This window comes from Saccopteryx leptura, chromosome 1 (genome assembly GCF_036850995.1).
Source record: "Saccopteryx leptura isolate mSacLep1 chromosome 1, mSacLep1_pri_phased_curated, whole genome shotgun sequence".
Lineage (NCBI taxonomy): Eukaryota > Metazoa > Chordata > Mammalia > Chiroptera > Emballonuridae > Saccopteryx > Saccopteryx leptura.
The window spans coordinates 62,566,137-62,580,206 of NC_089503.1; the positions used below are offsets into that span (position 1 = coordinate 62,566,137).

The 14,070-nt window shown below is 39.8% G+C and overlaps 1 protein-coding gene across 1 annotated transcript in view; it reads right to left on the minus strand.

The window, feature by feature from the left end:
- LOC136389687 (glycerophosphodiester phosphodiesterase domain-containing protein 4-like) overlaps positions 1–14,070 on the minus strand; it is a 146,364-nt gene that overhangs the window by 66,353 nt on the left and 65,941 nt on the right. The window contains exons 6-10 of the mRNA XM_066361496.1: positions 10,197–10,295; positions 10,033–10,126; positions 9,146–9,223; positions 8,195–8,340; positions 7,714–7,796 (exon numbers count right to left, since the gene is read on the minus strand). Of these exons, the coding sequence (XP_066217593.1) occupies positions 7,714–7,796; positions 8,195–8,340; positions 9,146–9,223; positions 10,033–10,126; positions 10,197–10,295 (500 nt within the window). The remainder of the gene's footprint in view (positions 1–7,713; positions 7,797–8,194; positions 8,341–9,145; positions 9,224–10,032; positions 10,127–10,196; positions 10,296–14,070) is intronic.

Genomic DNA, 14,070 nt, shown 5'->3' on the forward strand with positions numbered 1-14,070 from the left:
GGGTTACTCGGTCTGCTGAAGGCCTACAGTCAAGGCACATATGAGAAAGCAGTCAATGAACAACTAAGGTGTCGCAACGAAAAACTGATGATTGATGCCTCTCATCTCTTTCCATTCCTGTCTGTCTGTCCCTATCTATCCCTCTGACTCTCTCTCTGTCCCTGTAAAAAAAAAAGAAAATAAAAAGAGGACATACAGATGGCCAATAGGCAGATGAAAACATGTTCAACATCACTAGTCATTAGAAAAATGCAAATTAAAACCACAATGAGGTATCACCTCACACCAGTCAGAATGGCACTCATCAACAAAACAACACAGAAAAAGAGCTGGCGAGGATGTGGAGAAAAGGAAACCCTCCTGCACTGCTGGAATGCAGACTAGTATAGCCATTGTAGAAAAGAATTTAGAGATTCCTCAAAAAATTAAAAATGGAACTGCCGACTGACCAGGCGGTGGCGCAGTGGATAGAGTGTCGGACTGGGATGTGGAGGACCCGGGTTCGAGACCCTGAGGTTGCCAACTTGAGCGTGGGCTCATCTGGTTTGAGGAAAAAAGCTCACCAGCTTGGACCTAAGGTCACTGGCTTAAGCAAGGTGTTACTTGGTCTGCTGTAGCCCCATGGTCAAGGGACATATGAGAAAGCAATCAATGAACAACTAAGGTGTTGCAACAAAAAACTGATGATTGATGCTTCTCATCTCTCTCCGTTCCTGTCTGTCTGTCCCTGTCTATCCCTCTCTCTGACTCTCTGTCTCTGTAAAAAAAAAAAAAAAAAAAAAAAAAATGGAACTGCCTTTTGACCCAGCCATCCCACTTTTAGGAATATATCCTAAGAACACCAAATCACTGATTCAAAATAAGAAATGCACCCTCATGCTTACAGCAGCATTGTTAACAATATCCAAGATCTGGAAACAGTCCAAGTGTCTGTCAGTGGACAAGTGGATAAAAACGCAGTGGTACATATACACAATGGAATACTATGGGGCCATGAAAAAGAAAGAAATTTTACCTTTTGCGACAACATGGATGGACCTGGAAACTATTATGTTAAGTGAAATAAGCCAGGCAGAGAAAGAAAAATATCATATGACCTCACTCATTTGAGGAATCTAATGAACAGTATAAACTGAGGAACAGAATAGAGGCAGAGGCGGGATCAAAGGGACCAGAGGGAAAGCTGACAGAGGAAAAGGGGATGAGAGGATGGGATCTAGAAGGGAAAGAGATCGGTGAAATTATATATACATAACACAGCGTTATAGAGAGCAGAAAAGCAAATCCTGGAGGGAAGAGGGGAGAGCATTGGGGAGAGGGGGACAAGGGGGATGTGGAGGAAACACGGGGGTGGGGGGATATATTTGGTGGGACACTTGAATCTTTGTAAACACAATAAATTTAAATCAATTAATATATATATATATATACATACATTGGAATATTATTCAGACTGAGAAAGGAAGGAAATCCTGTGACATACTACAATATGGATGCACCTAGAGGACATGTGCTAAGTGAAAATAGAGAAAAATAGAAAATCCAAATTATTCCACTTATATAAGATATCTAAATTTATAGAAACAGAAAGTAGAATGGTAGTTACCAGGGGCTAGGGGGGGAGGGATGGCAAGAGGGAGTTGTTGTATAATGATTATAGAGATTCAGATTTCTGAGATGAAAAAGTTACAGAGATCTGTTTCACAACAATCTGAATATAGGTAACACTTCTGAACTTATACCTAAAAATGGTAAAGATGGTGCACTTTGTTTTTTGTTTTTTAACATAAAAAGGACGAACATTTTGACAGATGCTACAATATAGATGGACCTTGACTAAGTAAAATGAGCCAGAAATTAAAGGACGACTACTGTATGATTCCAGTGGTATGAGGTAACCACAGTAGACCACTTCATAGAGAGAGAAAATAGAACAGTGGTTGCAAGGGCCTGAGGGAAGGGGAGATCAAGGAATTTGTATTTAATAGGTACAGAGCTTCATTTTGAGAAGATGAAAAAGTTCTAGAGATGGATGATGATGAATGGCAGCAAAATAAGGTGAATGAATACATTTAATGCCACTGTACTATACACCTAAATATGAATAAAATGGTAAATTTTATGTTCAGCATATTTTACCCCAATTAAAAAATTACTTTCTCTAGATAACTACTCTCAATAAATGTCTGCTTACCCTCTAGTCAGGGGAACAAGTAAAAGGGAACCCCTCTCACACAGGGAGGGAATGGAAGATGGGGATCTTTTTGCACCAAATGATCACTTCCTGATTTTTATCCTTCCTTTTGTTTATATATTAATAGTATATCACATTTATTAATTTGCAGATATTGTGCTAACCTTGCATCCCTGGAATAAATCCTACTTGATCATGGTATATGATCTTTTTAATGTATTGCTGGATCTAGTTTACTAATATTTGGTAAGGATTTTAGCATCTGTGTTCATTAGGGATATTGGTCTGTAACTTTATTTCTTTGTAGTATCTTTACCTGGCTTTGGAATTAGGATAATGTTGGCCTCATTAAATTGGGAGTCTTCCCTCTTGTTGAATACTTTGGAAAAGTCTGAGAAGAATAGGTGTTAATTCTCTGAATATTTGGTAGAAGTCAACTGTGAAGCCATCTAGTCTAAGACTTTTTGTTTGTTGGAAGTTGTTTTGTTTTGTTTACTGCTTCAATTTTGCTACTTAGAATCTGTCTATTCAGATTCTCTAATTCTTCCTGATTCAGTTTTGGAAGATTTGGTGCAAAAAGAGCATTTGATAAAAATCCAAATCTATTATGATCAAAACTTTAGTTAAGTGGGAATAGAGGGAACATAACTCAACATAATAAAGGCCATATATGACAAACCCACAGAAAACATGATACTCAATAGGCAAAAACTGAAAGCATTATTGGGAACAAGACAGGACTGTCTGCTTTTACTGTTTTTATTTAACATAGTAATAGAAGGCTTAGTCATAGTAATCAGAGAAGAACAAGAAGCATCCAGATGGGAAAGGAATAGGTAAAACTGTCATTATTTGCAGATGACATGATACTGTATATAGAGAACCCTAAAGCTTCCACCAAAAATTTACTAGAACTGATAAATTCAGTAAAATATGGGATACAAAATAAGTATCTGAAAGTTAGTTGCATTTTTATACACCAAAAAGGGAAACTAAGAACACATTCCCATTTATAATTGCTTCAAAAATAATAAAATACTTAGGATGGTAATACCATGGATATAAAAGGCCTATAAGCCTGACCAGGCAGTGGCATAGTGGATAGAGCATTGGACTGGGATGCAGAGGACCCAAGTTTAAACCCCAAGGCTGCCAGCTTGAGTGTGGGCTCATCTAGCTTGAGTGTGGGTTCACCAGCTTGAGCGCAGTGTTGCTGACTTGAGTGCAGGATCATAGTCATGACCCAGTGGTCACAGGCTTGAGCCCAAAGGTCACTGGCTTGAAACCCAAGGTCACTAGCTTGAGCCCAACGTCACCAGCTTGAGCAAGGGGTCACTTGCTCTGCTATAACCCTTCACTCAAGGCACAGATGAGAAAGCAATCAATGAACAACTAAGGAGTTACAACAAAGAATTGATGCTTCTCATTTCTCTCCCTTCCTGTCTGTCTGTTCCTATCTGTCCCTCTCTCTGTCTCCGTCACACATACACAAAAAGGCCTGTAAATGATAAGACATTGAAGAAATTGAAGAAGATACCAATATGCGGAAGTATATACCGTGTTCATGGATAAGTATTCTTATCAAGATACCAATGGCATATTTAACAGATCTACAACAAATATTCCAAAATTTAAGATAGGCACAGCAATCTTGAGTTCAGTTGTTTCTTTGTTTCTTTGTATTAGGTAAATCTTGTCTGATACCCAACCTTGGATGGTGGCCTTATTTGGTTGGGATCCAGTGGTGCAGTCTCCTTGATCACCGGAGGTGTGTACTCTAGGCATATTCTTAGTGTGGGTTGTGTGGGCCTGCCTGCTATAATTGAGTCTTCATTGCTGTTGGTCCATTCATGCATAAGATTGACTTACAGGCTGGCTGACGGTGAGGCTTGACCCCAACCAAGGGATATGAGCCACTGGGCAGGTGCTGACCACATGAAACAGAATTCACCTAGGTGGGTTTGGTGCTGTCAAGATCTCCCTTTGAATATACTGCTTGTGAAGCTTAATGGAATCTGTTCTGATGTTGTCTGAAGCTAGCCACTGGTTGTACTGGTACTGGGCCTCTTGGGAAAGTCTCTGGTGCAGTCTAATGTAAGATGCTGCCTGTGACTGGCCCTCAGCAACCTATTTGGAGCTACAAGCATTCCACAGTTTATATGGCCTCTGCTGGGCCTGGGTGCATGTGGAATTACCAAGCTCTGCACTAAGGCCAGCTTTTACCAGCACTAGGCCTGGAACAGGCTGTCAAAAGTCCTAAGGTACCCTAATAACTGCCTCCACCTGCCAGCGGCCTGTTAGGCTCATACACCAAAAGCTTCTAGCTGTACTCCTCAGAAAGGCCTGAACTCCACAGGGTGGGGTGAGAGGGAGTTCAAAAGTGAGGCTATTGCTTTTCCCCAGGCTGATGCTGCATGGAGAAAAGCATTCCACCAAAGTAAGATGGCCTCTGTGGTATGAAAGAATGACTTGGCACAGAGATCCTGACAGCTGTCCCTTCAGCTATCTCCCCAGAGCCACAAACCCCGGACTCTCCTCATGTGACTCTAGTCCATTCCTCCCTCCATCCACTGGAACCAACAGTAAGTGACTGCAAATGAAACTTTGTGCATTGGCCCTTTAATAAGGTGGATGCATTGCTGTGGACTATCATCATTCCTTGGTGGAGTGAAACTTCACTGCTTTTCACAGCCAGATGCTATGGGAGTGCCTCCTCCCAGCTCTGGTGCTCTGGGCTGGAATCCTGGCTTGGGTTTTAGGCCCCATACTTCTAGAGGGAACCATCCCCCAACTAAGATATCCATCTGGAACCTCGGCTGCTGCTTGTGGAAGCAGAGCCAGCCTTTTTCAGGTCTCTGCTCTTCCTACCAATCTCAATATGGTTTCTTCCATAAATCCTTGGTTATACCTCACACCTGTTAGATTGGCTGTTATCAACAAGACAGGTAATAACAAGTGTTGGAGAGGCTGTGGAGAAAAAGGAACCCTCACTCATTGCTGGTGGGTAGTACAACCATTATCAAAGAAAGTATAGTGGTTCCTCAAAAAATGAAGAATAGAATTACCATATTACCCAGCAATCCCTCTACTGAGTATCTACCCCCAAAACTCTGAAAATATTGGTACATAAAGTCACATGCACCCCACATTCATCACAGCATTATTCACAGTGGCCAAGACATGGAAACAACCAAAATGTCCCTCAATAGAGGATTGGATAAAGAAGATGTGGTACAATAGAATACTACTCAGCCATAAGAAATGATGGCATAGTGCCATTTACAACATGGATGGACCTTGAGAACATTATATTGAGTGAAATAAGTAAATCAGAAAAAGCTAAGAATGGTATGATTTCACAAATAGGTAGGATATAAAACTGAAACTTATGGACATAGATAAAAGTGGTTACCAGGGGGAAGGGAACATGGGGGAGGGAGAAGGGGACACATGGGATTGGGGAGGAGGTGGGGCAAAGGATGTAAAAAGGGACAAATATAAGGTGACGGGAAATAATTTGACTTTGGGTAACATGTATACAACATAATGAACATTTCAAATGCTATAGAAATGTTCACCTGAAACCTATGTACTCTTGATCAATGTAACCCTGTTAGTTACTTTTTAAATAAAATTTTAAAATTTTAAAAAATCCTTGATTATAAGACTTCTCTTCTGAATTGGTTATTCAGGATGACTGATCTATAATTTAGTTGTAATTTCAGTTTAGTCCTGGGAGGAGGTGAGTGCAGCTTCTACCTAGTCTGCCACCATTTTAATCTCTCTACACTTGCTACTTTTACACTGCCTGAGTCTTCTTTACCTCTTTAAGTAGTTCACCATGTTTTACCACTTAGTAATTATTAATATTACATTTTTTCTATTCAAGTTATTCATGTGTTATTTGTGTCCTGATTGATACAGAAATTTTGGTAATGATGAAGCTTAAGGTATGACCATCAATGTGGATGGTGAAGTATGTAAAAATAATTACTAGAAATTAAGATGTCATCAAGTAGTGAAACTGAAGTATTAGAAGGATCATCTAAATGACAGTTAAAGTCACAGACACAAGAGAAGAGAGAGACCATGTACCAGGAGCTCATTGGCTCAGCACCTTTACCACATTATGCTGTGACCAACAAGTACTTCCACAAATAAACCCAGGGGCTCTGATAGAACAGCCTATTTCAAAAGCCTAATTCAAATGTTCTGCATTGAACAACTGTCATTGTTGGGTAATGTCAAGAACCTGTCTGGGGTCAGGAAATCTAGTTCCAATCTTGGTTTTATCATGTACATTCCAGCCTTATTTCCTTAGGAATACATTTCCCGTCATTGAATTCAGGTTCAAACCACACTTCCTTATCTTTGAATTAGAATGCTCATATTTTTCTGTTTGCCTTACAGAAAGTCTGTGAACAAAGTTTGTACACACCACATTCACTAATATACTGGTATTAGACATTAAGCCTCTCTACTTCCAGCTGTTCAGGTACATAGATTTTACAGCACAGGTCTTGTTGGCCACACCCTTGCCCTTATTCAAGTATTCCTTTGTTTTCCTTTGTATGTATACATTTTTTTATCCACAACCCATTTCCCTGAGTAGTCTCCCTGATAGATTTCCAGATGAGTCTTTCTAAAACGCATCTCTTAAAACAATATGATAATCTTCTAAAACCTACAAAGGCAGCCAATTACACATTTAAGGATCTCCATGGTCCAGTCTCAGTAAACCATACAGCCATTCTTCCTCCTCACATAGCCCCTTCCTCTTCTCAAAGCATATCAATTTGGCATCCATACCGGATAGCTTACTGATATACAAACTTCTTATTTCTGATTTATATGTCTTTGAATAAGCTACAGCCTCTTCCCAGACCTTTCCCCATATCTGCTTGGTGAAATAATACTTTTCCTTCAAGGCTCAACCCAGACACAATTCTGAGTACATAAGGTCTTTTTCACAAACTAAGAGTTGGCTTTTTCCTCCATTGAGGTTTCATTGCATTTGACTTATTTTATATGGAAGATATTCCCCACCAATGGCCTTATACTGTGATAAATATGCCATGTCTCCTTCACTGGCTGGGAACATGTCTAAGGCAGAAGTCTATAGTACTCTTGTGCCTCTCAACAGCATTTAGAAGAAGGTCTGGAATATATTATGTGTCCAGAGACTGCTAGGTAAACATATTACTGAGTAGTGCATGGGGTTAATTTTTAAACATGGTTTACAATGGGGGCAAATTTGAATTATGTGTGGAGTCTGTATAAAGCGTGTATGACTTATGAGTTTATGAGTAAGAATGTTGTGGTACAGATATATGATTTGTAAGGCAGAAGCGGTTCAAGAATGTGTATGTATGTGTGTCTCTGTGTGTGCTACGTGCACATGTGGCATATGATCAAGGCAGAAACTCCCCAGGGCTTGTCCTCACTATGACTTGGGCCAGGCAGCTCATCTTCCATGGCATTGACTTGATCTCCTACCCACCCAGTCCCTGCTTTTTTACCTTAAATGCACGTCAGGCTCCAGCCCAAAAGCTCCATTTTCCACAGCTTTCTCAAAGGACATTATGGTGTTCTCAGGCCCCAGCTGTGGAAGAAAAGGACATCAGACCCTCTACCTCAGAGTTACTCCCCCACCCCAACATCTCTTTTATGGTAGAGGGGAAGTCCAGTACTAAAAGTGCTTTAAAAAGCATATTTTGGCTCCCTCTGCTCTTTCTCAAAAGAGCCTGAATATATTCTCCTCCACCCAATACAATTCTAGAACTCTACTCATCTAAGGCAATGTCACTGGGCATAGTAAAGAAAAATGGACTGAGAGGTGACCTGGGTTCAAGTCCAACCTCTACAATTAACTCTTATTCTTTTCATCTATAGCCAACACCTTTTCCTCCCAAAGATTCCTGTGATTCTGAAGTCCTCTTCACTCACCCATAAGCCCTACGCACACTGCTACTCACCCATGTCCATCATGTCCAGACCTACCATAGGTGCACCTCGACGTCCAAAGATGACCGGCTTGGGTCCCAATTCATCCTTCTTCTGAAGGCAGGGTGAATACATCCCAAACGGCATCACAAACAGACATATAAGGATGAGGAAAAAAGGCAATCCAATAGCTACTTGTACAGCTGAAAAGTGTGAAGAGTGGAGAGTGAGAAAAAAAGATAAAGAGGAGCAGAGACCCATCCGCAGCAAGTAACTATGCCAAAGCAGCAGGGAGTCAATACCCAGTGTGGACTGCCAGACTCACTCTCTATTTCTGTCACAGCCTTGTTTATTTTTACTGATTTGAAAGTGGAGGGCTATCCAAATGTACACATTATTATTAAGGCAATAGTTTTCAACGGAAAATTTACAGGAAATGAATTGCACGGAGGTGAGAAAAAAAGGAAGGAGAGGGCACGTTAAGGAATAATTCTCAGGAGTAGGAGTAGAATGGCTGGTGCTGAGAAAGCCCTGAAGCCTGTGAGACCAGCCTAAAATGCCCCTATACATAAGGCAGTGCAGTACAGTGAAGGGGCGCTGGCTGACAGAAATCTGAGAATCTGAGTTTAAAACCAGACTACCACCGTCTAATTGTGGGACTAAGAACACACTGCTTAACCTCTCTGGGTCTCCGTTTTCTTCATCCTGAAAAATGGGGCTATCTGGCTGCTAACATCTACTAAAATCTACCTAATAGAGTTTTATGGCTGTGTTTACTCATAATAAATACTCAGTAAATATAAGGTATTTGCTTCTCTCTCTCTCTCTCTCTCTCTCTCTCTCTCTCTCTCTTACACACACACACACACAATTTGGCCACAATACCTCTTATCACTGGCCATCCCCAACACTTATGATTGTAGACCTCTGAGGATTTTACCCATTTGTACATTTTTAAGTTACCACCTATACTTCAGTCACTTTCAAATCTCTTTCTCCAGTTCTAACCTCTCAGCTTTGTGACTATATCACATCTCTGGCTTCTCTTTCTCTTATGTTGTATAATGTTGTCTCTTCTGTATCTAGCTAAAATTTCAGAAATGAAAGAGAAAAGAGTTCATTAATTGTCCCCTTTAAGCTCTTGCCCCAAAACATTTCCTACCAACCACCCTCCACATATACACGTACACACAGGTACAAACACATGATGGCAACACTACCAATCCAGTACTGTTTTGTTTCTATCTGCGCCCAAGTCAGGAAGCACACACTCCTTGTTTAACCAACAGGAAAAAGAGATACTTAAGATCCTACTGGCATCTCAGGAAGAGTGGTGAGAGATAACTCCATTCTCAAAAAATTTAATGTACAGCTCTGATTCTCTTTTGTCTTCATAATATTAGGCCAAAGAATGGAAAGGAAGCCAGTGGCAGAGGGAGACATTTCTGCTTCTGCTCTAAGTACCAGGTAATGGACCCCCAGAGCCTTCTTCGTCTTGCTAGAATGCAACCAGGGACATATGGACCTAGTATAAGTTCACTAGTTAAATTAGTAATGTTTGAATACAATCTAAAAGAACTGTGACTAGTACCACCATCCTATCGAATAAATTATAATGTCCTCAACCCTCCTTCCCACAACCCCATTCCATTTCCAGACAGTCACTGTGTAACAATAAGAGATAATTCTTACTTTTCTGGAAGGAGAATCCCTCTTTAGAAAAAGGCCACATGAGGTTATGAGTTTGACCTCAAGGAGAATGCCTGAGTAATCAGCTAAATGAATTTCAAAGGGTCATAATGGTAGCTATCTACCAAGTTCTTCTTTTGCTGAGTTGAATATGCATGCGAAAGGCAGAGCTGAAAAAAAAATCAGGTTCCACCAATATGACATACCTTCTAGTTCCAAATTGACCAAGGAGGAGGCCACAGGCCAGGAAAGGAGAACCATCACAGTTACGCAGCTCAGGTGTATGTAGGGAGCAAAGACCTGGGAGAAAGCCAAAAGTCAGGCTGACCACACTAGACAAACAGTGCTAGACCTACAGGATGATGCTTACCCTCAGTGAGAGCCCAAATGACAGCCACTCGTTGTTCCAGTAAATGCGTGAAACGATCAGAAAAAACGTGCATATTCCAATCACTAGCAGAGTTAGGATCTGGGGAATGAAAAAAAATTTTTTGACCTCCAGGCACAAGGCTTGGATTAGAACTGTCCTTGGGAATTGTATGTGTGTCCCCACTATGTCAGAGACTTCATTTCCTCATCTTTTTAATCTGACCATCCTGTAAACCCCCAATATTGGATGGATCCAATCGTTTACCTTCTTTGCTCCCAAGTCTTTGTTATATAGCATGGCTGAAAAAATAATTATACAGCTTCATGGGCTGATGCCTTTACTAATTATCATCACCAGCCTCAGCTGGGCCCTCAGTTTTGCCTAGCATCTCTCACTCAGTTTCAACAAGGACTATTACAAATATTCACTAATTGCTTTTTGTTTGTTTGTTTTTTTAACTAAGTGAATGGCAGGGAGGAAGGGAAGCAGGGAGGCAGAGACAGACTCCTGAATGCACCCAGACCGGGATCCACCTGGCAAGCCCCTTACAGGGCGATGCTCTGCTCATCCAGGCCACTGCTCTGTTGCTCAGCAGCCAAGCTATTTCAGCGCCTGAGGCACGGCCATGGAGCCATCCTCAGGGCCTGGGCCAAATTGTTCCACCATTTGAGCCATGGCTGCAGATGAGGAAGAGAGAGAGAGTGACAGAGAGAGAAGAGAGAGGGGAGGGGTGGAGACGCAGATGGTCACTTCTCCTGTGTGCCCTGACCGAGAATCAAACCTGGGACTTCCACAAGCCATGCTGATGCTCTACCGCTGAGCCAACCAGCCAGGGCACTACTTTTTATTTTATCCAACTCAATACAATCAAAAGTAAAGAATATTCTATAATTACCTTTTCCTGTATAATTTCCCCAACAGACTGTAAGATTCATGAGGGCTAGGATAATATTTATGATTATATCTTCACTGCCTTGCAGAATGTCTAATACATTTAAAGCATTCAATAAATAGTTGTTGAACAGATGAAAATATCTGCCTGCCACAACACTATATACTTCATAGAGAAAAAACATTGAGGCTAAGTGTATATAATTTTAACTTCTTCCCCTTGAAATGTAGTCTTGCTACATCTGTGCTGTCTTCTAGAGAGAGCTTTGTTCCTTTCCATAATCTCTGTATTTATTAAAGTAATTATATCCATAATTGATTTGTCTCTCACACAATAATTCCAGGCCTTGCTGACATGAATGCTTAATTTTACTAAAAATTTAAGGAAGGACTATTCTACTGAAAGTCTTCCAAAAAAACTGAAGAAGAAGCAATACTTCCAAACACATTTTATGAGGCCAACATAACCCTCATACCAAAACCAGGCAAGGATGGCACAAAAAAAGAAAACTACAGACCAATATCTCTAATGAATACAGATGCTAAAATACTAAACAAAATACTAGCAAATCAAATACAACAACATATTAAAAAAATAATACATCATGATCAAGTGGGATTCATCCCAGAATCTCAAGGATGGTTCAACATACGTAAAATGGTTAACGTAATACACCATATCAACAAAACAAAGAACAAGAACCACATGATATTATCAATAGATGCAGAAAAGGCTTTCGATAAAATACAACACAATTTTATGTTTAAGACTCTCAACAAAATGGGTATAGAAGGAAAATATCTCAACATGATAAAGGCCATATATGATAAACCATCAGCGAACATCATATTAAATGGCACAAAACTGAAGGCTTTCCCCCTTAAATCAGGAACAAGACAGGGTTGTCCACTCTCTCCACTCTTATTTAATGTGGTACTAGAGGTTCTAGCCAGAGCAATCAGACAAGACAAAGAAATAAAAGGCATCCATATTGGAAAAGAAGAAGTAAAGGTATCACTTTTTGCAGATGATATGATCCTATACGTCGAAAACCCCAAAGAATCCACAAAAAGACTACTAGAAACAATAAGCCAATACAGTAAGGTCGCAGGATACAAAATTAACATACAGAAGTCAATAGCCTTTCTATATGCCAACAATGAAACATTTAAGAACGAACTCAAAAGAATAATCCCCTTCACGATTGCAACAAAAAAAATAAAATACCTAGGAATAAACATAACAAAGAATGTAAAGGACTTATATAATGAAAACTATAAACCATTGTTAAGGGAAATCAAAAAAGATGTAATGAGATGGAAGAATATTCCTTGTTCTTGGTTAGGAAGAATAAATATAATCAAGATGGCCATATTACCTAAAGCAATATACAAATTTAATGCAATTCCCATCAAAATTCCAATGACATTCTTTAAAGAAATGGAGTAAAAAATCATCAGATTTATATGGAACTATAAAAAACCCCGAATAGCCAAAGCAATCCTAAAGAAAAAGAATGAAGCTGGGGGCATTACAATACCTGACTTCAAACTATATTATACGGCCATGACAATCAAAACAGCATGGTATTGGCAGAAAAATAGACACTCAGACCAATGGAACAGAATAGAAAGCCCAGAAATAAAACCACATATATATAGTCAAATAATTTTTGATAAAGGGGCCAACAACACACAATGGAGAAAAGAAAGCCTCTTTAATAAATGGTGCTGGGGAAACTGGAAAGTCACATGCAAAAGAATGAAACTGGACTACAGTTTGTCCCCCTGTACTAAAATTAACTCAAAATGGATCAAAGATCTAAACATAAGACCTGAAACAATAAAGTACATAGAAGAAGACATAGGTACCCAACTCATGGACCTGGGTTTTAAAGAGCATTTTATGAATTTGACTCCACAGGCAAGAGAAGTGAAGGCAAAAATAAATGAATGGGACTACATCAATCTAAGAAGTTTTTGCTCAGCAAGAGAAACTGATAACAAAATAAACAGCCAACTAAATGGGAAATGATATTTTCAAACAACAGCTCAGATAAGGGCCTAATATCCAAAATATACAAAGAACTCATAAAACTCAACAACAAACAAACAAACAATCCAATAAAAAAATGGGAAGAGGACATGAACAGACACTTCTCCCAGGAAGAAATACAAATGGCCAACAGATATATGAAAAGATGCTTCTCTTCATTAGTTATTAGAAAAATGCAAATCAAAACTGCAATGAGATATCACCTCACACCTGTTAGATTAGCTATTATTAACAAGACAGGTAATAGCAAATGTTGGAGAGGCTGTGCAGAAAAAGGAACCCTCATTCACTGTTGGTGTAAATGTGAAGTAGTACAACCATTATGGAAGAAAGTATGGTGGTTCCTCAAAAAACTGAAAATAGAACTACCTTATGACCCAGCAATCCCTCTACTGGGTATATACCCCCAAAACTCAGAAACATTGATACATAAAAACACATGTAGCCCCATGTTCATTGCAGCATTGTTCACAGTGGCCAAGACATGGAAACAACCAAAAAGCCCGTCAATAGATGACTGGATAAAGAAGATGTGACACATGTACACTATGGAATACTACTCAGCCATAAGAAATGATGACATCGGATCATTTACAGCAAAATGGCGGGATCCTGATAACATTATACAAAATGAAATAAGTAAATCAGAAAAAACCAGGAACTGCATTATTCCATACGTAGGTGGGACATAAAAGTGAAACTAAGAGACATTGATAAGAGTGTGGTGGTTACGGGGGGAGGGGGGAGGGGGGAGAGGGAGATGGAAAGGGGGAGGGGCACAAAGAAAACTAGATAGAAGGTGACAGAGGACAATCTGACTTTGGGTGATGGGTATGCAACATAATTGAACGACAAGATAACCTGGACTTGTTATCTTTGAATATATGTATCCTGATTTATTGATGTTGCCCCATTAAAAAAATAAAA